We start from the raw sequence: 23,684 nt of genomic DNA, 5'->3' as shown, positions 1-23,684 counted from the left end.
AAAAAATTTAATTTAATTTTTTTGCAGCCATTAATCCTCGTGAAGCAACTGATTTTCAAAAGTGACTAGAAAGAATATAAAGACAAAGAATACTTTCTTTTAGAGTATTATGTTTTATACTTTATGAAGGATAACGTACTGAATATCAAAATAAAAATAGCAATTATATAAGAAACAAGGTTCATGGCATGAACGGTAAATTAGCATTAAAATTAATATATAAAGAAATTATTCAGACTCTACAGCAGAAACTTTGTGTTAAACATTTGTTTTCATGTCAATAGATATTTTCTTGCTCTTATATCACATCATCTTAAGAAAATAATCATATCTGTATACTTGAGGCTTCTTCATGATCTTCGTAGTTTTGTCATTTCATTAGCTTAACACTTTACCTGCATGATTAATGCCTGTGATTTGGACTACTATCAAATAAGATGCTTAATTATTTTCTCTTTTTTAGTTGCAGTAGAGAAGAAATCTAATTAGATAGTACGTATGAATCACAGGCGATTCACGCGCTGAGCAACATGTTAAAACAAGGAGATATAAACATTGGCTTGTTCTACTCGCATCAAATTCTACACTGAATGAGGACTTTTGTTATCATGCGGATGTGAGTGACACGGCAGTCCACGTGTTAAGTCGTGCTATCCTTATTGATTTTATTTGGCATTTCTTTAGACTTGTTTCTATCATTATTTACAAGCCAGGCGACTTTATCTGCCACCACTTTACATTGTTCATCAGTCGTTTATCCACTCAAAAACACAAATTAATAAGATATTAATACTGATATATACTTTCAAAGGCATCTAATCGTCTTGGAACCATTAGCAACCTGGCGTCTGAGTACACAGATTTAACGTCTATAGTGTGGACACCCATCAAATTGTGAGCCAAATCCAACAATGGGGGGGGGACTGTCTATCGGCCTGTACATTCAGAAACATGTAAACGCCATCATTCAAAAATGCGATGACTTAAATATATCAAATTTGGTATGGGATATCAAATTTGGTATGTGACTACCAGTGCAGTTTTGTGTCAAATTCTGGTTTCAATCGGTTGAGAAAAAAGTATCCAAAACACAAATTCGATTTTTCGATATTATTATCGTATGCCAGGGATTAATTGCCAAATAACTCGCCAAGGATGACACGATAAATTCAATAAAAAATGCTAAATTCACGCCAAAAATTAATATTTCGTAACTATTCTATGCCAATGCCATGTAAGGCGTTCTCTGGTATGACAAGTTTATTAGAGAGTTTTGACTAGGACACACCCGCTGGTTATTCCAGAAATAAAGTTAAAGAATATTTAAGAACTTCTTTACACAACTACCAAATGTTTCGTTGAGGCTTCTTTCTTGAAAGTGAGTAAATTTAAAAGAAAGAAAAAAGTGCTTCATTTATTTTTCTTAGTTCATTGAGCCGTTAATAATATTAACATTTATATGCGAGAAAAAAGATCAAAGAAGCAGTCCAATAAAAAGAAACTATCAAAAGTATTGTGATGAAATGGAAGAATATTATTTACTCTGCAAATCGTTTGATCTCTTCATATGGTGCAACAAAGGCGCACAATAGCAGTGAAATTCAATCTAATAATGAACTGGATTCCACGCAGTAGTTAGGTCAATGTCATTAGGACATATTATCGGAACAAAGAATGGCGACGTTTCAAATTATGATAACTCAGTTAATAGGCTTAATACTTTTCAGATATTTATATTTAGAAAGAAGTCAGGAGAAGGTTCGCATATACTTCTTTTGAAGTCGCATAAACTTTGCAGTTGACATACACTTCGTTTGCAGTGGTCGTAAAATATTTGAATGCGCTTGCGTAAGTGACATGCGATATTTAATTCAAATTTGGGACACATCCAGAACAGCTGGTCAAGTTAATTTCGATACAATGAGAATAAAAAAATAACCCGCTGGTTTTAAATTTTTATAGAGTCGATATCAACTTACAAGCTAATGACTTTGAAAAAAAACTATAAAAATTGAATATATATATAGGTCAACTGAACTGCATAATAGCAACTATATTGGCTTAAGTTATTAAGCGGGATATATAAAATAGGCCTTCAATTTTGTATCCAGATATATTGCCGAGTGAAGTGATGAGGGAGTGGATAGAAGTTTTAATACCTGTTTTTGGCGTTAAAATAGAAAGGTATTAACCTAAGTGGAAAACCTAAAAGCTTAATGTTATAGATATTAATATTAAAAAGGCCTATAAAATGAGCTATAGAATAATGGCTTAATTAGATTATGAATAAATTTAAAAAATACAAATTAGGAAAAAAAAATTTTTTTTTTAAGAAAATCGATCAATTTTTTAAAATTTCTATATGTTACAGAGAAAGGAATAACTGAGAAAAAATTTTAGTCAATATTTGCATTTGATTTTCAAAATTCGACTTCGCACGCACGCACACACGCACGCACACACACACACGCACACACACACACACACGGTCTTTGAAGTTAGTATAGATGGCCAAATTTTTTTTTTTATTCCCGAAGTATTATTCTACGATTTCAAAAGGTATCATAATGGTCGATTTAAAAAAAGCGATGAAAATTAAATATTAAATAACTGCTTTGTCTCAGTTCTTCAGCCAGAATTCATTTTTCCAATGAACAGTTATTCTCGCGAACACAGACATTAGAAAAGTGTATTTAGTGTTTTTCGATAATCAATCGCCCCAAAGTAAGACTTTTATTCTTTTTCAAATTTACTTTTCAACGTTTATTTTTTAATTATTATTATTTTGAAAATTGTCTATTATGATATCATATGAAATTGCAGAATGACAGTTTTAGAACAAAATTGTCTTTCGATCCACAAATTTTGATTGATGGAAATATACTTACAGACATTTTTCGATGACCTGTTCATCTCAGCAAAGTTGAATTTTTCAAAAAATAATGCAGATATTGACCTAAAATTTTTCCCGGCTATTCTTTTCTATGCAACACGTATCAAAGTAGAATTCTAAATGTTTCACCCATTTTCTTAAAAATGAAAAGTATTTCTCCAAATTTTAATCTTTTAAAACTTAAATCCTGATTTAATCAAACTTTAATACGTTCTATAACTTATTTTATAGACCTATTTAATGCCTACGATTCCCCAATTTATAGTTTTCTTCCTAGGTTAGTAGAATTTTATTTAAAGGCAGAATCCCGGTATTAAAACTTTCACCATCTCTCACAACTGTATCTGTAACATACGAGTGCAAAAATAGAGGCTTGTGTTGGATAGCCAGCTTACCAACTTGAGGCAATAAAATTGAGATTAACGGGGTATTTGTACAAATTTTGCTATGTTTTATGACTATTCGAGTGGATGACTCACTTTTCCTTATCTCCCTTTTCAATATATTGTTTCTTTTTTTATTTTATCGTATATAAAATAAACAAAGATAAAGGAAAGTTGGCATCAAAAAATTTCTACCGCGAGATTGCCAAGAAATCTAACATTTTAGATATTATCAGGCCCTAAAAAACTTTTGGAATTATACCTGGAGGGTACACGAAAAGGTGGAAGTCTGGCTCCTCCCATCGATGATGAGGCGTACTTCCTTAGGGAAGAGTTGTACCGTGGCTGGTGATGGCCGTTAGGACGCAACCACAGTTACCGCCAGTATTGTTGGTGCGGCGGTCCGGTCATTCAGTATTCTTTATCCGTGTGCCTTCGGGCGGGTCGGAGAGTCAGTGATATGACTTATTGTATATCTGTATGTTTCTTTGTGAATATGCGAACATGATAGCTTAAAAATCCAATTCTAAATCTAAATTCTAAATCCAATCTATTTAAAAAGAAGTTGGCATGTAGTCTTGGCATAAAACTTGTAAATCTTTGCCACTTGGAACTTAATCGATCAAAAGGAAAATATCTAAAAGGCGTACTCGCGTTTCCTTTTCATAAGATAAAACTTCGCACAAAACTCTTTATGTTATAGGGTATACGAGAGAGTAGAGAAGAAAAACACTTCCTTTGGTTTCAATAATTACCCACAAAACATCCATGAATTACTAAACACGCACCAGACAAAAATGTTGTGATTAAATCTTTAATTACTCGAAATAATTTAATGTTTAAATTGTGCCCCAATCCAAGTTCTCTTTATGAACATTGGGATTTTAACTAAATAAAAATCAGGAAAAACTATTTCTCCCATCAGGTAATGTCAAATTCAGGTAATTAGTTGGGGTAATTGCTTATTCAAGCATTTCTCCCAGAACTTTTCTTGGCATTTTGTTATCAAGCTGTTTGTCCTTTTCTGTTTCTATTTTCTAAGACCCAGGTAGGACAGACTGTTTCACAGTATTATATTAATCAGTATTTAACAATATTATACAATATTGCATCGTTCAATATTTAACAATATTATACAATATTGCATCATTTAATATTTAACAATATTATACAATATTGCATCATTCAATATTTAACAACATTATACAATACTGTGAATATTATTTAATATCATATAATATTGTATAATAATGTATTACTTAGATGGTTCAGAGGATAATACGATCCTGCGTCATTTAAAAAAGAAGAAGAACTTAAGAAAGGAGAAAGAGAAGAGCTTTAGAAAAAGAAACTTCTAGCAGATTTGCCTTTATTTCTAGTCTCACATATCAACTTTTACTGTATTTAGCTGTAAAAGAAAGGAAATTTAACAATAAATTCTTTGTAGATAAAGCCTAAAATCTAAAACTTTTCTTGTATAACAATATTTCAAAATGTCTTATGTCCAAATTATGTTTAAATGTGCTATAATGCAGCACATATCTTTTGTTATAAACCTGTACAAGCAATTCCAAACCAAGATGGCGTCCTACAAAGGAACTCCGTGATACACATTGCATTGTAATGGAAGAGTTAACTCCGAAGATAATCGGGCAGGCAAAAAGGAAGGTTGAAGAGCATGCCTGCACCACGTCTCGATCGGCGCCCGAGTTTCGGCGGAGGGCATCCAGGTCACGTGCTTTATGCTCACCCTTCAGCCCCGATTAAGGGCCTCGACGACCCGGCAACACGGAGATGGCGACGTAGTTTATCCAAAAGAAACGAATGCTTTCTTGTTTACGGAATTAGCCGCGATATGTTTGATCTTGAGCATGTGGACCACGTATGCATGCTAATATAAAATGATTTTCCAAAATATAAAAAAATAGGAAGTAAGGCACAGTCGATTTTCTTGTATAATTTTACATTTACCATCACTACCTACTTACCATCCATATATAAAGATAAGCGTGTACATTTTTTTACAGACCTACAGTTTTTGCCTATTCTTGAGATTTGGTATACTTGTTCTTTAAGTTTTCCAAGAGGGATGTCAATGCCAAGTTTTTCAAAGTCTTAGAGCTAATGAAAAATTAAGCGAGCCTTTGGTCTTTTGGTGATATTTCTTCAGGAATAACTACCTCGCAAAAAATAATTCTTACACTGTCTCTTAAAAGTCACAAAATTATCTTATTAATAGCACCAATTTTATTTTTGGACAATGTTTTTTTCCTCCTAATTAAAAAAAAATTAGAATCTTATTTGATATATAATTTAAACATTGCTTTTAATGTCATGACGAAATTTAAAATAATTTCATTTTTTCATAAAATCATCCAATCGCAAGCTTTTATCAATCTTAAAATGTAATTAAAAAAAAATATTTTCTTTGAATGTTAACTTTGAAGAAAGATCTTCAGTTCCGCTTTTATTTCGTAGATTTACATAGACATTATTAACCTGCTGCTCCAGATTTCCTTAATTTCCTAATTTTCACCCTTATTAGTTAACTTTTTGAGGCCCAGAACATAAAACTACCGAATTTCAGGTGGAAATTGATTAAATTAAATCAAATACACAATAAAGAAATGAAAATGACAATTTATTAATTTTTTTAGTATATCTGCATGCAAGTTAGGGGGAAGATGCTGTAGCAAATCTTAACAATAAAAAAAGCTGAAAAAAAAGGTTAGGCAGATTCATACGAATAGTAATATTGTAATAGTAATATTTCCTAAGAAAAAGCTCTCCTCCAAAAATGGTTAATAGTTTGTAACAATATATAGACAATAGATTTTTGGTAGATCATAGTTTTATGTATAGTTTTATCATATTTACTATAGTTATTTTATTATAGTTATATTATTTTATGTATAGTTTTATTTTTTATGTTTATTAATAGTTTTATTACAGTGGTAGATAATACTTTTATGCATATAAATATTTTTTTAAAAATAATTCTAATGAAAGCCTTTTGAAATAAAAATTTTACATAGGAGTTAATGCCCAAAGAGAGTATTTCAAAGTATATTAAGTACCAAATATTCAAAATTACCATCTTTAAAGGTGGTATAATATTTTTGTGATTTTAAGATTCTGGCTATAATTTCAGAAAGCGTCAAGCTATAATTATTATATGAATAAATTTATTTCATATTAATAGTTTATCATCCAAGAATAGTAATATTTCCAGAGGAAAAACTGGCAGCCAAAAATCGTTAGTAGTTTGTAAGTAACAAACTATAAAATATTTTAAATAATTATTTTATATATCTGTTATTCAAGTAAATATTTTTTGAATGATTCCAATGAAAGTTTTGAGAAACAAAAATTTTATATAGGAATTAAAAACCAAAGAAAGTATTTCAAGGTATATCAAATACAATATTCGAAATTATCATCTTTAAGCTAACTGGTATAATAATTTTGTGATCTAAATGCTTCTGGCTATAATTATTATACGAATAAATGCATTTCATATTAATGCTTTATCAGCCAAGAATAGTAATATTTCGAGAGGAAAAGCTGGCAGCCAAAAATATTTTGTAGTTTGTAAGTCATACTTTATAAAGTATGGTAGATAATAATTTTATGTATGTTTTATGCAACTAAATATTTTTTTTAATGCTTTCAATGGAAGTTTTTGAGAAGTAAAAATTTTACATAGGAATTAATGACCAAAGAAAGTATTTGAAGGTATATCAAGTGCCAAATATATGAGACTATCATTTTTAAAGATGGTATAATACTTTTTGTGATTTAAATGTTTTTTCGCTATAATTTCAGAATGATTCTAGCAATAATTATTATATGAATAAATGTATTTCGAATTAATGGTTTATCAGCCAAGAATAGTAACATTTCGAGAGGAAAAACTGGCAGCCAAAAATGCTTAGTAGTTTGTAAGTTACAATTTATAAAGTGCAGTAGCTCTTATGGACGATCTATTATGAAACTAAATATTTTTTGAATAACTCTAAAGGAAATCTTTGGAAGCAAAAATTTTACATAGGAATTAATGACCAAAGAAAGTATTTCAGTATATCAAGTACCAAATATACGAGACTATCATTTTTAAAGATGGTATAACATTTTTGTAATTTAAATGCTTTTGACCATAATTATTGTAAGAAGTAGATTTTACTTAAAGAAGCCTGGAAAAAATATCTATAAAATCATAAGAGTTTGACTCACTTTTTATTTCTTACTGATTTTCACAGCGATTTTAAAAATCTTCTGCAGTGATAGTAAACATAACTGTAATCAAATTGGAGTAGGCAAAATAAAATATATTTATAATAATGTCCTTCTATGTGGGTGGCAATACTTTGGAAAATATAAACAGTAGTAAAAAATAAATATAAAATTTGCATTTAATATGAATAAAAAAACGCATGTGCAAATAAATTTTAAAAAATGGCATTTCATTTTAAGCAATTTCGACTTTTAGAATAAAAAATTGTCCATGTGCTTATAAAAGGATATTTGTTGATATTTTTGCTTCAAAATTTTATGCGCATTTACAATTTTCGGCTAGATTGTTGTTATTTATGAAATGAAAGCAATATTTTGAGCTTTCCATTTTACATACTAAATTTTATTTATCTAGCTTGCCATGTTTTTGAATTCTCATGCTCACACGTATATGCACAGACAGACATTATTCTAATTTTTTTTTGTGCGTGTTTGTGCGTGGAGAGATTCACAGCGAAATTTAAATTGTTGTTCTTTATGAAATTCTGGAGGTCGATTTTTTTAAAAAGATAAATATACTTTCTCATGAAGTACATACACAGTGGTTAAAAAAAGTAAAAGATGACGTTTTTGAGAGTTCATAAGAAATCCACTTACGGCGCAGAGAAGTGCATTGTCAGATCAAATCTGTGAAATTAAGTCCACGATTCGCAAAAAAAGTAAAACTGATATTATCTAATGTATTAGGTTTGCCAGAAAATGTGAGCGGATTCCTATTGGCGAAAGTTTACCTGTCAAGTCTTCCATTATTGGCGAAAATCGCTTTTAATTGTTTCCAAATGCAATTCGCACATAGAATGTTATGTTGTATTTGAAAATATTAGCAAATAAAAATAATTCGCCGATTAAAAATATTGAAGTTTAAAACATTTTATTCGATTTTTTTTAAAGTAAAAATTCTGATGGCAAAGAATGAATTCTGCTAAAATTTAACACATTCATAAATTTATATTTACGCCATTTGTTCATAATCAAATTTCAGCATTTAGCAACTTTTCTTTGAATTTCGATGAGAACATTACGGGATTTGATTTTAAATTCCTGTAATGAAAAAAATTAATAAATTTTAAGAATGGAATCTGTAAATTTTAAGAATGAAAAAGAATGTTCAGTTGTCAAAATTAAAAAAAAAATTAAATAATGAAAGCTTAAAATTTTTAAGAGCATTCTTAATCATTGCCATTTTTCAACAGACACGTTTGTAACGATTCAAACAATGCACTTCAATCTTCAGAATTTAGAGATTTTTTTGCACTAACAGCATATAATTCAAAATATTTGGAAGTGAAAAATATATAAACATGAGCTTAGTGCATGGCATAAAAACACTTAATAGTGAAAACATCTGATAGAAAATTTTGAAGATTTAACTTAACTTTTCATATGCAACCATAATATTATAAATACAAAATGATTTGTACGAATTCAAAATAAAGAAACTATTTAATATTTGACTTCTTTTAAAACTATTTGTTTAGAATTATAAAAAGCACATGCTTAGTGTTATGATTTTAATAAGCGCAGCATGGCACGGAACACATAGAAATTTGTTATTCGTCCCTTTACAGGACGTCAATGATTCAAGAGTTTTAATTGAAGTCGGCGTCGAATGAAAATGTTTCACATTTTGTAGACGCTTCTAAAAACAATTAGAGAATGGTAAGTAATAAACTGTTGATGAATTAATAAAAAAGAAACTCGAGAACTGACTGCTTACATATTCAGCTAAATATTTTCTCGAATGTATTCAGATGAAAAAAAAATTGTTATTGACAATGTTGACAAATACTTCTTCGATCCGAAAATAAGATGTGTCAGCCATTTTTGGAGGCCATTTTATTCGCACTAAATAATAGCTTTTTTTGGTTGTTAAACTGTTTATATAGAATACATTTATTGAAAATATAAAATATTCTTTTGATTAAACTGAAAAAAATATGAATTTAATACTAGAAATATTTGCGCACGGAAATTAAAAATTGTAAATATTCTGGAATAAAAAAAAATGATGCAGAAATGAGATATTAAAGAAAAATTAAACAGGTACTATGAAAAAATTGTAGGGAGTATTAAGATTATAGCACGAAGAAAGTTGGCTAGGTTATTCTAATCAAAGTAATTGTTCATTATCTAAGGTGTTTATTTCTTGATGATTAATTGCTAAGAACTTTTTTTTGTACCAAAGACTTTTTAAAGGCGATAAGGTTTTTTTTAGGTGCTACGCAAGAGTAAAAAAGAGGATACGTATGCTTATATAGATTAATAGCAGTTTTTAAGTTGCCGTACTTCTTTCATTTTTATTTGCTTTATTTAGAATTTCAGCATTGTGATTTGGCAACTACCAAATCATATTTACTCAGTTTGTTATATTTTTGAATTATTGTAATCCTATATAGATGGATAGATAAAAAAAGCTTTCGGCTCTCTAAGGGATTTAATTCAAAATTTGAAAAAGTTTTACAATTTTGGTGTTCTGCAAAATGGTATATCAATTTTCACTTACCTAATTATTGGAATTTTGAGTTATATTGTTCACCGATACAAACAGTTAATTCTAAAAAAGGATTATTTTTCGGATTCAAAGAGTCTAAAAAAGGAAAAAAAAAAAAAAATTCTTTTTGTGTATACGTGTGTTTACGAATGAGAGAAATGTGGATATCCTCATGCTTTGCTTGCCCTAATTTCATAATACAGAAATAAATAAATGTAAAAGAATCTATAAAAAAAACATATTTTTCTTAGTAAAAAAAACTTAAAAAAAAAGGAAAAGAAATGCTTGGTGTAGAAAAGTTCTCTAAACGTTCAAATTTTTATTTTAATTATTTTCTACATTTTACTTTTTCATGCATAATTACTTTAAATACTAATGAATTTTATGATAATATTTTCTCAGATTCATTACCAGATGTCTCCACTCGCATGGAATCAAAATTTTATTAAATTAATCGATTGACTGATAATTAAATTCTAAAAATAGTGTTATTCAAATATCCAATATAAACAGTAAGCAACTGTACAAAATTTCAAAAATATAGCTCATCAGTATGTCATTAAAATTAAATTACAAAATTCGAACTTAACAAGCATAGTGAAAATCAAATTCATTCAAAACATGTAAAAAGGAAAGCGATATTCCTATTTTTAAGTAAAAATTCAAAAGGTTTTGGAAATTCAAAGATGAATTTTATCTTGTTATTAAAATGCCAACTGAAATGTAAAAATACACTGAACTGAATATTAAACGCAATGTACAATGTAAAGCAACACTGAGCAATAAATTACCGAACATCAAAATTTCTAACAAAAATAATGCTGCATTCATAATTTACTCCAATATTAAATTGGTGAGTTGGAAAAATTACACGCATGATTTGAGCTTGAAGAGATTCCATTATATAATATTTAGGAAATTCTGGTATCCCTGTTCTAACAATATCTTGCCACAGGGCTAACAGCTGCAAAAATTAGCATTTTCAAAACTTATGATGTAATCCTTTTAAAATCTAACAATGGAGGCAGTGAACGAACTTTCATTCATCAAGAATTCAAAGCGAAATGTTCTGGTTGGGCGAAGTTTCTCAAGTGAAAGGCATGCGAGAGAAACATTCCTCAAGAATTCTTTCAAGAGCTACTTATAAATATCCATTTTCAGCTTATCTTTGGTTATTCTCACGGGCCCTCTCTCATACAAGTGTTCTTAGCGTTAATAAGGATTCTGAAGATAAATGAAAGAAAACGATGGATTGCAAGAGAAAATCTAACTTTTTCAGATATTTCCCAACATGGGAAATTTGCGAAGAATAAGGGGTGGGGGAAAGGAAAATGGATTCAAGTTTAGTCACAAAATATAATTATAATTTTTACAAACATTTCTGAGCAATATTTTTGTTTTCTCGTGTATAAAAGATATTAAGAAAAAGTATCGTAATAAAAAAAAAAAATGAAATCTGCTATTGCAAATTTCAAGTTATGTGAGAACATTATTTTTTTAAAACACGTGGTAATAATCCGACAGAAAAACATCATGTTCTCACGTGACTCATATTTCGCAATCACCAACATTGGTATGGTTTTGGTAACAGCGATGGTTTTTGATCATCTCAAAATCATACGAGCTTTAATTATATCTATATAAACTTTCGTTACTTCCCTTCGCTCGTTCATTCACATTTTTTTCTCCGTGCTTCTTCGGGCAAAAACTTCTTACGACCTTGCCCTTTATTGGCTAGACAGGAGAATTGGGTATATGGTGGACATTCGCGCCAAGTTGTATCATTTTCCAATAACGCTAAAATTGATGCCTCAAAAGCGATAAATAACCAATTTTCTGCCCGAGTATTTTGAGACTTCAAAAACCCTAAACCAAAACATCATGTTCTCACATGATTTAAAAAAAATAATAATCGAAGTTACGATTTTGTCAAATGGCCACGTTTCAGACCTCCCAAGTGTTCGAAAAAAGCACATAGCTGTCTCCTAAGAGGATGCCAGTTCGGAGAAATCGCCAATGACGCAGTTAGATGGTGATATAGGCAGCAGTTGGCCACAACAATTCCTGTCGATATAACTTCGTTCAGTTAGGTAGGGTGGTTATCTATACATTAGACGTCCGAAAAGCGCATTTTTGGAATTATGTTTGTCTGTGAACACTCAAAAATGCTTTGAGTTTGATAAATGGTATATGGTTTAAACATTCAATTTATAAATTTGTAACGAAATCCATTGACAGAAAGTTAGTTTGCCAGTCATTCCGAAAGAAAGTAACTACGGTTAATTTCAAAACGTTACGATTAATTGGGAGATATATTGATAAAGTTGATGCATTACTTTACTGATTACATTACTTTATTGATTTGATGCACAGTTTTAGCGTGTAAATGCGTATGAAATTTTGAACCAAGTCCATCAAGGGACTGACCGTTAGTCAGTTTTATATTTATATACTCAAAAACACAACGATTTAAATAAATGAAATTTGATGTCTCTTCAGAAAATACAGGAAATAAAAATCTGAGTAGTTGTGCTGCACACACTCACAAGCAAAATCTCTAACGGTGCGAAATTATGTACGAAAAAGAATAATAAATATTTTTACCATACGTATTCAAATCAGTAAAATGGAAGGGAAAGTTTCATCTTTTGATATTTTTCACATTTTTATAACTGAATTTACGAATTTCTATTACAAAATTTTCTTTAAAACGAAGTTTTTAAGTGAAGACTTCATTAAAGAGAGACTCGACTACGTTTTTAATAAATTTATTTTGATATCTCTCTCTCTCTTTGATGTCAAATGAATTCTTCTTTGAGAGGAAGTTGGGAAATAATATAAATCAGATACGCTTTTCTCCCCAATGACGGAATGTCCATGAAGCAGATATAAATTTAAAATAAAGAATGAAATTTATGACATGTTTTAAAATGGTAACCGGTCGACAGCAGCATTTCTAAATATACGGTGAATTGCGTGGATGGTACTGTTGCTTGTGACAGAATTTCACAAGCCATTGTATGCAATTTTTACGGTTTAGAATTATAGTTAACAGATAATAAATAATAAATCAAGACAAAAATAGTAAGTTAAATAAATGCGTGTGTTGATGCTTACGATATGAGTTAATGTAAGAAACTGGTGACATTTATTACATTTAATAATGGAAATAAATCTTTAAAAGTATACATTTTATTTCAGATATATGTTTCTTATTAAAATTTTTCTTTTGTTCTAAAATTTATTGAAAAAAAAAATAAAAATTCCTGGTGAAACAATATATGAAATTTTTTTAAAAAAAATTGAATTGCGTAAAAGACGAAAAAATTGATGCAAATTTAATTAGAATCGAAAGAGATGTAAAATAAAATGCAATATTATTTTTAAGAAAATCAATTCATTTTAATAATAAAATGAGTATATGATATATTTCATGAAATTAAAAAAATATTTCAAAACTATTTAAATCTTAAGAGTCCTTATAAAAAAATCATATGTTACATTAATTCGAAAAAAAAGTCAATAGTTTTACATCAGAAAATGAAGAAAGTTTGAGAAATGAAGAATAACTGTTCACTTATTTTTTAAAATCGGAAATAAAAGAAAAATGACCAGATAAAAATACGAAATGTTAATTTTCCATAAAATTAAATTAAAGAAACATTTTTTTCATTCAATCTTACGAAAGATGCTTAAAAAGAAATAAATTTGATAGACAAAGATTATGATTAATAAATTATTGCTCTTGATCAAAAAAATTATTATTCCATTTTTTTTGTAACAATAGCCTTTATCTAGAATTAACTAAGTTTTTCTCTTTATCTTCTTCATGTATCGACACAAAATGACGAATTTTATGTTCGAGTACACATTTTGAAATTTTATCTCTTTTAACCCTTTATTAATCTTTGTACGAAATTATGTAGGTTGGAATAAGTTCTGACAAATTTTTTTAGTAAGTCAGAAACTTAGATGCTTCAGTTCTTTATCTCAGACAAAATGACGTCTTGATTTGTTACTTAATTATTAATTAACCAAATGAATTAATTAATCAAATTAAATTTATCTAATAAGCTAAATGAATCCCTTTTCTTATTCTAATTTCAAGCCTAAAAATATTTTAACATAATATGACTAGAAAAAAATGGCCCTTTAAAGAGTTAACGAATAAATTTGATCTATAATTTGACATTGATCGACCACTTTGTTGTAAATATTAAGTACTAAAATTTATGCATCTAACTTACCGCATTCTGTATTTATTCCTTTCACATAGAAAGCATAAATAGAAATTTTATTAAACAGCCAGCTAGGAGATGGATTTAGTCCAAACTCTGACGTACAATTCATTTCGAGTGATAAAATCCTAAATCAAATGCTTATTGTGTTTTTGTGCCATCATTTTCACATGTACATGAACAGAGGTACAGACAGACTTATCGTATAAGGGTTTTATCCCAAATATAGCTAAAAATTAATATTCCACCATCCTATTTCCACCTTCTTTTTTTGGATTATCACTTATACAGACAGATATTATTTCAAAAATAACAAACACATTTAACAGTAAAAAAGACATAAGATAGTTCACAATAACTGTTTAACAAAACAAAAAAGTATTGTCAGCAATTGCTCAGGCATTTTTCCCAATTTAATACTGTTCGCAGAATGCCAAGTTTATAGATATTTGTTGACTTCTACCAGTTTGAATCAATTGCTCAAGCTACCCTTGAGTTCGTCGCCGTTAGAAACTATTGCCCCACAAAGCGTTTTGAAGACCACCGAAGATACAGAAGTCACATGGGAACAGATCTGGATTATGGGAATGGGCGGTGGCTCAGTATTTTCTCACTGCAACTTACGCAGACGTTCCCCTTTAGCGCTGGCTGCGTGTGGTCTAGCGATGCCGTATAACAATATGACACTAAGAATAAATTTACAGTGCCTTTTCGATTTGATTGCCTTCTTGCAGCTCCATGTTCCAGAAATTCCAAGGAACGATTCTTTGCGATTGAAGATTATCCTAATTGAGAATAGATAATCATTTCTTTCATTAGAGCCATTTTGACAAATTTAAGATACAGTAATTTGACTTCCCATTAAAATCATATCTAAGAATTTGAGAGCTTATGGACCATTGAAAATATCCAATTAACAACCAATTAACAATATCTTTTAAAATAAAAGTTTCAATAGAGTGATTATAGAATTAAATGTGACACAGCAGTCAGTTATATACTTTAATAATCATAATGCAGACAAATTCTTTACTCGAATAGTTAAGGATTTTCTGACTGACTGTCTCGATGTGTATATACAAACTGATATACACATTGATGAAACTTTAACAAATCAGTGGCTAGTTAATTAACGTCTAATTTATATTTTTACATTTTTTTTATATTTCAAATTATTATTAAATATATATATATATTGGTTAAAAAATAAAACCAACATAATAAATCATTATCGTTCATTAAAATACATTAATATAGGCCATTTAACCCACTAGATAAAAAGGTCCTGTTTCCTAAAGGATGTAATTCTATAACATGCTCTAACTTGCTACCTAAGAATAGGTAACAAAGCTAACCTATTATAACCCTAACATAACTAGCTGTTGTTGAACCCTCCTCTGTTGTTTAGGTTTGGTTTGGTTATATTAACGTCCCGTTTCAAGCAACACTAGGGCTATTTTGGGACGGACCTCGTAATTTTGAACCGCAGTCAGATGACGAGAACGACACCTGAGCTGGCACCCCCCTCTCCACACCACACCACACCAGCGGGAGGACGTTTGATTATGACGGATTTAAAGTGAAACATACCCCCTTACACGACGGTTCTTCGGTGGAATCGGGTCACGAACCTGAAACCCTCCGGTTTCGAAGCCGAGAACTTACCACCAGGCCACCGCGGCCTCCCTCTGTTGTTTAGAGAGATTCAGCGAGGATAGAAATGAGAAGGTGACTCTAATTAATTGGTGTAATTTTTTGAGGATTATAACACTTTCCACGCTGCGCATACCAAAAAAATATAGAGTAAGATTTCATTCGAGAAAAAAAAACAAAACAAAAAAAAAAAACACAGAACTAAAACGGAATACTTTCACATGTTATGGCTAATATAACGGACGGTTTTATCATTAGATGAAATTTTTGATGAAAGGTTTTATGAGGATAATGATCATACGAAACAAGAAACATACTAGATCGTAATTAAAGTAATGAGTACAGATGATGCTAAAAGACCCATAAAAATACAGCAAACAATGTCTTTAATTTCTTCAGAGAACCCCGCTGTAGAACTCTTATTTAAGCTGATTGATTTAGTAACATGAGCCAGGGTTTTGAACTGCTTTTAGAATCAACGATATGAAATGAAGAAATTGTTTCTTTTTTGAAATATAAGCAATTCTTGTCATGATGTAAAGATGGAAACACTTTTTAAATATTGAAAAAAGTTATAATAAAGTATTTTTGACTCTGAATGCAAACGCGGATAAAAATATTATTTAAATTTTGGAAACAGATTGAAATTTTTTTTAATGCTTTAGAAAGTACCGTGAAAAATAGGTTCGTTTGTATTACTAGTAGTTACAATACGAACGAATATTACGTCAACAGCGGACAGGATCGTCAAAAATCTTTACAAACTATTAAAAAAAAAGGGGGGGGGGCGATCAAACTGGGAAAAATTATAAATAAAAATACACAGTTTTTAAAATCTTTTTTTTTTACAGTTACTATAATCAAGTTAAATCTGTCATATTTTAGAAAATTAAGATTTTAAAATAATTTAAGCTAATTATACTTTCTTATTGAAATGGTTTACCTACATATATCAAGTTTCACACGAAATTTGAAAATTTTGATATGGAATTTTTGTCAATATAATTATAACATCTTTCCTTATTCTTTTAAAATAGAAATTAATTGTAATTCAATGAATCCATAAAATCTTCAACGTTCATTATTATGCTAGATGGTTAGAAATTCAATGCAAAATCCATAGAAAATATGAAAAAATATTGCAATAAGTAAATCAATTTACTTAATCTGTAAAAATTAGCTAAAATAAATAAAAATAAAATTCCACATCGAACATTCCAAATAATATAAATGAGACTGATTTTTAAAACTAAATAAAATAAATTTTGCTAAATTGGTCAGAATAATTTCTACTATTTGTAAAATACATAGTATTAAATATAATAAACATATTATATTTATATTTAATATAACATTTCTCATTAATTCTAATATTTAAATCCGATTTATTTTTATTTTTATTTTACATAAATGTAAACAACTAAAACGCGGAAAATACTACTAAATACTACTGCTATGCCATTTCTAAATTAAACACTAGCTAGTGACAATATATAAGTAAATTTAAGATTTATTCAAACCAGAATAGCTAGAAAATAAAAATTATAAAGCATTTTAAATTATAATAATTTTACCAAGTAGATTTTATGAAGTCGGTTAGCTTATACTTAAAGTTTGTTAATAAACATATTATATTTATGAAACTCTTTATTTGTATTTAAATAGGATGGTTTAAAGCAATCGCATCGAATGCGAATTGTTATATCAACCTTGTAAGCAAAGATTTAAAAAAAAAATCTGGTACGTGTACATTTTACAACAAATGCTGTGAAACATCAAGGCAACGACGCACGCTCGATAAGCATATTCTACATGTGACTATTTGAATTGGCTATCTGAATCTTATGAAATCAATTCTGGTGAATCCATTTCAATAAGTTTTACCATCGACTTTGTCTTAATGCCTTAAATGTCTTTAACATTTCACTGAATTTACTATCGCTAAAATGTCGTCTGTGTTACCAAGGATAACGACAAAGTGCTACTATTTCGGAAAAAAAAAAAAAAAACAGCTTTTAAGTTTCTTATTCTATCGTGTACAAACTTTACTTCCTACCATTGTTAAAATGGAAATTATAACCATTTTTAATTGGTACAATCGTTACGTATTACTTTTGTATTTGAATTTAGTGTTTTTCATTAGCATTTAACATAAATGTCAGTTATTTAAATTGAACACAATTAAATGTTCATGAACATTTGTTTAAATTAAAAGATAACTTGGGTGAATATTTATGCATACACAGATTTGATTCGTTCGGCAGCTGCAAGTAACAAGCATAAAAAAGTTTGAAGTAGTAGAATACCTTGCATTGACAATAGGAGGTGCGGCTAAATGGTCCACAAAAGAAGAATGGACATCGTTTAGTTTACAGAAACTGTTCTGGCATGCTTTCTAAATTGAAACTTTTTTATGCTTACATTATTTGAAATCACTCAAACGTTGCACGGAAATGTAGTTCATCGGTTTGTGTACATGCACTTTTTCATCCGTATTATTTTCTTCCGATTTTATTTCGTATAAACCTCGTTTTCTCTTTAATAATCCGATTAAATCAAAGATTACACATTCGTCCTGTTCTGATTTCACTTGTTCAGATGGTTTATGATCTCGTGCAGTGTTTGTTTAGAACATTCCTTTTTTTTGTTTTTTTTGTTTGAGTTTAATACCAGCTCAGAATCATACAACAGAATATAGTTTTGTGAATTTTTAAGTAGGGCAAAGAGCGAAATTAATCCACATGACAAACTGTTGTCTAACTTCTAATTTTTAAAAAATTTCTACAATGCACTGAGACATCGCGTCACTCTTCCTTCTCAAAAGAACTGATTGATTTCAACAATTTAATTGGACACGAATCATCTGACGTATACAATGTGAAAAAGTATTGATTTCTCGTTAAATAAGTTAATTAGAAAAAAAAGATTATTATATTTAATAGTTTGTATGCTTGTCAATATAAATTAAAATTATCGTTTGCGTGAAAATATGTACAGGTTACACTCCGTCTGGCAGAAAAAGAAAGCATGGTAAGTTTTGTGGATATATTTTATAAATACATTTCTGGCATTTCTTAAAAAAAAAAAAAAATTACATGTAAGTATATGATATTACATGAGAGCAAGAGAAAAATTATTTTCAGAGTAAATATGGAAAAAAAATATTATTAAATATTATTATGCCACCAACCGATTACGGAATTAAATGAAAATTTTTCGATCATAATTGAGAATTATTTGATTCTATAAATTTAGCAGCTAAAGATGTATCTCGCAATTATAGGATAAAAAAATGAAAGAAAGTAGCGAATATCTTAGTTAATTTTAAATTTTTGCAATTCCTCCTTTTCAAAATTAAAAAAAAAATGAACCATATGAAAACTGAAGCATATTTGGCAATAATATTACAAAATAGACAAATCTGAAATTAATCGCTTTACTAAATTTAAAGCAGTTTTCACAATTAAATATTTAAATTAATATTTAAATAATAAATATTAGAATAAATAAATATTTTTTATTTTCTTTTAAAATTTTCATTTATAATTTTTCATGTGGTTTATGAACTGTCATCAAAATGGCAATATATGCAGAATTATAGCCGCCCTCTTCCAGATGTTTGAACACTGTTTTAAAAAAACTAATTTTTAGAAACATTTAATTAATAAGTAAAAATTTCTTAATATGTATATTAAGTACAAGTATTAAAATAAATCAGTTAAAAAAATTCATTAAATAACAATGGAATAAATTGTTCTTTGTTCTAGATGAAAAAAAAACCATTATACGAAGACAAAACGAAAATTAATTCCGTTTTTTTTTCAATTACCTCAAAAATTTTTGTACATTGATTTCAGCATCCTTTTATAATGAATTAAGAATATTTTGAGCAAAACACAGTTTCTTCTTTCTTTCGATTTTTCTTTTTCTTCCTTAGGACAATGAACTGCCATATGACCTTGACAAAACAAAGAACATTTCGCAGAAGCTGTCAAAAATTCACCGCAAAAATATTAAAGATTCAATTTCGCACAACAGCTACGCGTATTTTCGATTATTTCCAACATAATCACGTGCAAAAAAAAAAAAAAGAAAAAAAAGAAGTAAATTACAAATATATTTTTTTCATGCGCAGAGTGCTAAAATAATATTTGTCAATACGATGTTGTTTTGTTTATATTCATATTGCAAAATAACAGCAACAAAAACAATATCGCAGACGATTTAAAAATTGAAATTCATTCGTATGATCATAAAAATCACCAAATGGATAAAAAAATGAAATAATTTATAAAATATAATAATTATTTCACTAAACGCAATATATTAGCTTTGACATTACACAACAAATTTATTTTAACAAAAAGAATTCTTAAATTGCATTATAATTTTAACAGAATCATTTACATCTTTTATAAATTATCGTTTGCATTCTCTTAAAAAAATCTCTGTTTTAGAGTTGAGGTGCATAAAAAAAAAAAAAAAATTGCAAACTCGATAAAAGAATGAAATATTTTTATAATATAAGATTCATATCAAAATGAAGAATAGTGAATGCGTGTGCTTACAGAATCTATTTATACACCAGTTTAATTAGAAATATAATGATAAAAATTACAATTTAATTTACAAAATTTAATCCATCTCTGCTATGATTTAAATTTATCATATTCACAAAAATAAATAAAATGTCTAACTTTACAATCCTTAAAAACTGAATGATCAGGAATTTAAACAGAGACGGAAATACTGAAATAAAATTAACATATCCGCATTTAAGTATGTCTAAAAAAAACACACGAGTTTAAACGCGTGATGAATTATAACAGAAACATCAATAAAATGCATATTTGTATATGGACGTTAAATAAAAAAATATTAAAAAAAAAAAAAAAAACATTCGTTCCGCTCTAATCTTTCTTGAAGATTTTTTTTTCTGTAACATATATTTTGCATGTCTGCAGACATTTAAATTGCATACAAAGTTTATGGACATCTTGGAGGTTAATAAGATCTGACAATGATATAAATTATGTGACATCATAGTCACAAGACGAACAAAATTATGTATCTAACACCTAAATGTATGTAGCCATACTTGCTTTTACCCTGCAAGATGTGCAATGAAATCCAAAATTAAATTGCTTTATGTATTTGATATGCATCTTATAGTACATAAATGACAACTTTACATATTTTACCAAACAACAGTTTAAGTAGTATCTTTCTAAAATAAGTATGAACAGATTGATAAACCATCCAAGTTTCTGACCAAACGGCTGTTCTAAAAACCACCGTTTATATACTCAATGTACCAAACTTAATGTATGTGGGAAAAAAAATCAACACTAAGCATCAATATTTCATGATTTGCTAAAATACGTAGTTGTCTTTCGTCGATTTTTTCTTTAATGAATCTTTTTGAACCCAGAACAAAGGCCTCATTTTAATGAACTAATCGTAAATGCCTTCGTCTCGCCTATTTGAAAAATAATTTGCAGAACCGTTAAGAAAGATATGGCATAATCAACATGACATGAAATAGTCTTTAGTTCAAAATTTTAGCTAAGCATGATTGTAATGCTCGAAATTTTTTCAAGCAGATACTTTTTACACCAAGCATAATTTTTATCAGTAAATAAAAAAAAAAAAAAAATGCAGATATGTCAGATATGTCTTGTGAGAATTTCTAAAACTAAACTAAAGTACGAATATGTAAAAATCGTAATTATGATTCTAATAACAATATTGGGAAATAATGAAATACAAACTTATTGTTTGTATTCTTTGCAAAATTCATAGTCATATAATTCTTTAGATTTCAGAATTGCATTTTATTTTTTACTGTTAGATTATTGTTATGGCACAAAATATTTGAGTCATAGCGATGCATTTAAAAATATTTGTAATAACATATACGTACATACGCGCGCACGCACGCACTTATAATGACCATATAAATTCAAATTATCACAATTTTGAAAGGACCCAAAGGAAAAAACAAACAAACATAGTTTGCATAAATTTTCAAACATTAATTACATTTAAAATAAGTAAATTTAAAAAAATTATTAATTTTTTTTGCAAATATTGACATATTATATAGACAAAATATATATGTCGTCGCGGAAATTGGACTGACTATATTACGCAGTTAATCAAAATTTATGTATTTGATGCTCAAAAGACAATTTTAAATTTACCAACAAATATCTCATCTGTATTAATATCGAAAAAATGTTTTTGAAAAATTTACTGAAACAAATTAAAATTGAGCATTTTACCAACATTTTCAACAATTTTTTGTTGCATAGATTATAATTGATTCAGTTTTGGAAAAGCGACTATTGGAATTTTGATATAATTTGTAACAACTGAAATCCATAAAATAATGGTTCATGACAACGCTGGCAAAAGCAGATTTTTTAAAAATGTACAAAATTGTCATCTTCCATAATAAAGTTCCAGATGTTATTCATATATTTTTAATTATTGTATATTTGCAATAATTGTAGTTGACAAAAATATATTTAAAAAAAATTCTAATAAATACAAATTCTAATAATCATGATTCTTCCAAAAATTGACTGATATTATCAATGTAAATGCATTTAATATTTTATTGATAAGTAAATAAATACAAAACAATAAATACAATTACTCACTTTGGACAATTTAAGAGGTTGACCAGTTCCTCTTCCTCCTTGAATTCGGAAGCCCCATGGTGACCCCCCAACTAGGGTCACAAATACCGAAGGCATTTTTTTTCTAGTTTTAAAAAATGCAAAAATTTACGGTGATTAACCGAATTATTACCAATGAGTATAAGAAAAGGGCGACGAACAATAGGACTACACGCGCTCTTACGTCAGTAGTTCCGAGCGGCGAACTGAAGTTAGTAAACAAACCGAAAGCGGTAAAGAAGGGGTAGGAAGTATGGAAAAGAAAAAGAAAATCCTTTTTTAGTAGCCCACTTTCATCCGAAACTCGCCAAACCTGCTAGAAGAAAATACGCCCAAACACTGGAGAAAAGGCGCTTTTTTTCTCCGCACAGCAAGGTCGGTTGTTCACGTGACCCTAAGATGTGGGAGGGATTAAAAGAGTTAGAAAGAATTGTCAAAGTTTTATTTTCATGGCGCCATCTATCAGAAACAACAAGAACTTATATTTTTCTTCTTATTCTCTTAATTTGTTTTTGAATGTTTTGCAGATCGATCACATAGGAGTCATTTTATAAAGATTATATATATATATATATATTGACCTATCTCAGGTCCTTTTTAAAAACATAAATAAAAAAATTATTGGAAAATAATTAAATATAACAAATTTACAATCGTATGATATAAGGAATGAAATGAAAAATCGAACGAGCATCGTTAGTATCTGTTTTGTATCTCAAGAAAAATTATTTCAAATATAAGACTGCTTGTGTCAGATTTTGTATCGTGAGCAGATATGCGTTATTTCAGTAATCAAATCTTCAACAATTTGGTATCCGAAATATAATTTGCACTAGAATTCAGCATAATAGCGCATAAAGATATAAGATGAAATTAGTTTTTGTCGTTGACTGTAAAATAAATAAATACTAACAACATTTTCACCAGTACATATTCCTTACATTACAGTTCTTCTGAGAAAGTGCTCTGATAATTATTGCGGCACTTAAAATCTATTATTACAATGCCCTTTCAATGATTTGATTTCATTTGATTTGGTCATCAAGAACG

The 23,684-nt window shown here is 28.7% G+C and overlaps 1 protein-coding gene across 1 annotated transcript in view; it reads right to left on the bottom strand.

Moving 5' to 3' along the window:
- LOC129962589 (mucin-2-like) overlaps nucleotides 1-22,981 on the bottom strand; it is a 120,182-nt gene extending 97,201 nt beyond the window's left edge. Inside the window, exon 1 of the mRNA XM_056076390.1 lies at nucleotides 22,617-22,981. Within this exon, the coding sequence (XP_055932365.1) occupies nucleotides 22,617-22,712 (96 nt within the window). The 5' untranslated portion in view covers nucleotides 22,713-22,981. The remainder of the gene's footprint in view (nucleotides 1-22,616) is intronic.
- Nucleotides 22,982-23,684: the final 703 nt, after the last annotated feature.

Source organism: Argiope bruennichi, chromosome 3 (assembly GCF_947563725.1).
Source record: "Argiope bruennichi chromosome 3, qqArgBrue1.1, whole genome shotgun sequence".
NCBI classification, from domain to species: domain Eukaryota; kingdom Metazoa; phylum Arthropoda; class Arachnida; order Araneae; family Araneidae; genus Argiope; species Argiope bruennichi.
Note: the sequence above shows the minus strand (reverse complement) of the source record. Positions and strands in the feature narration are given on the sequence as shown.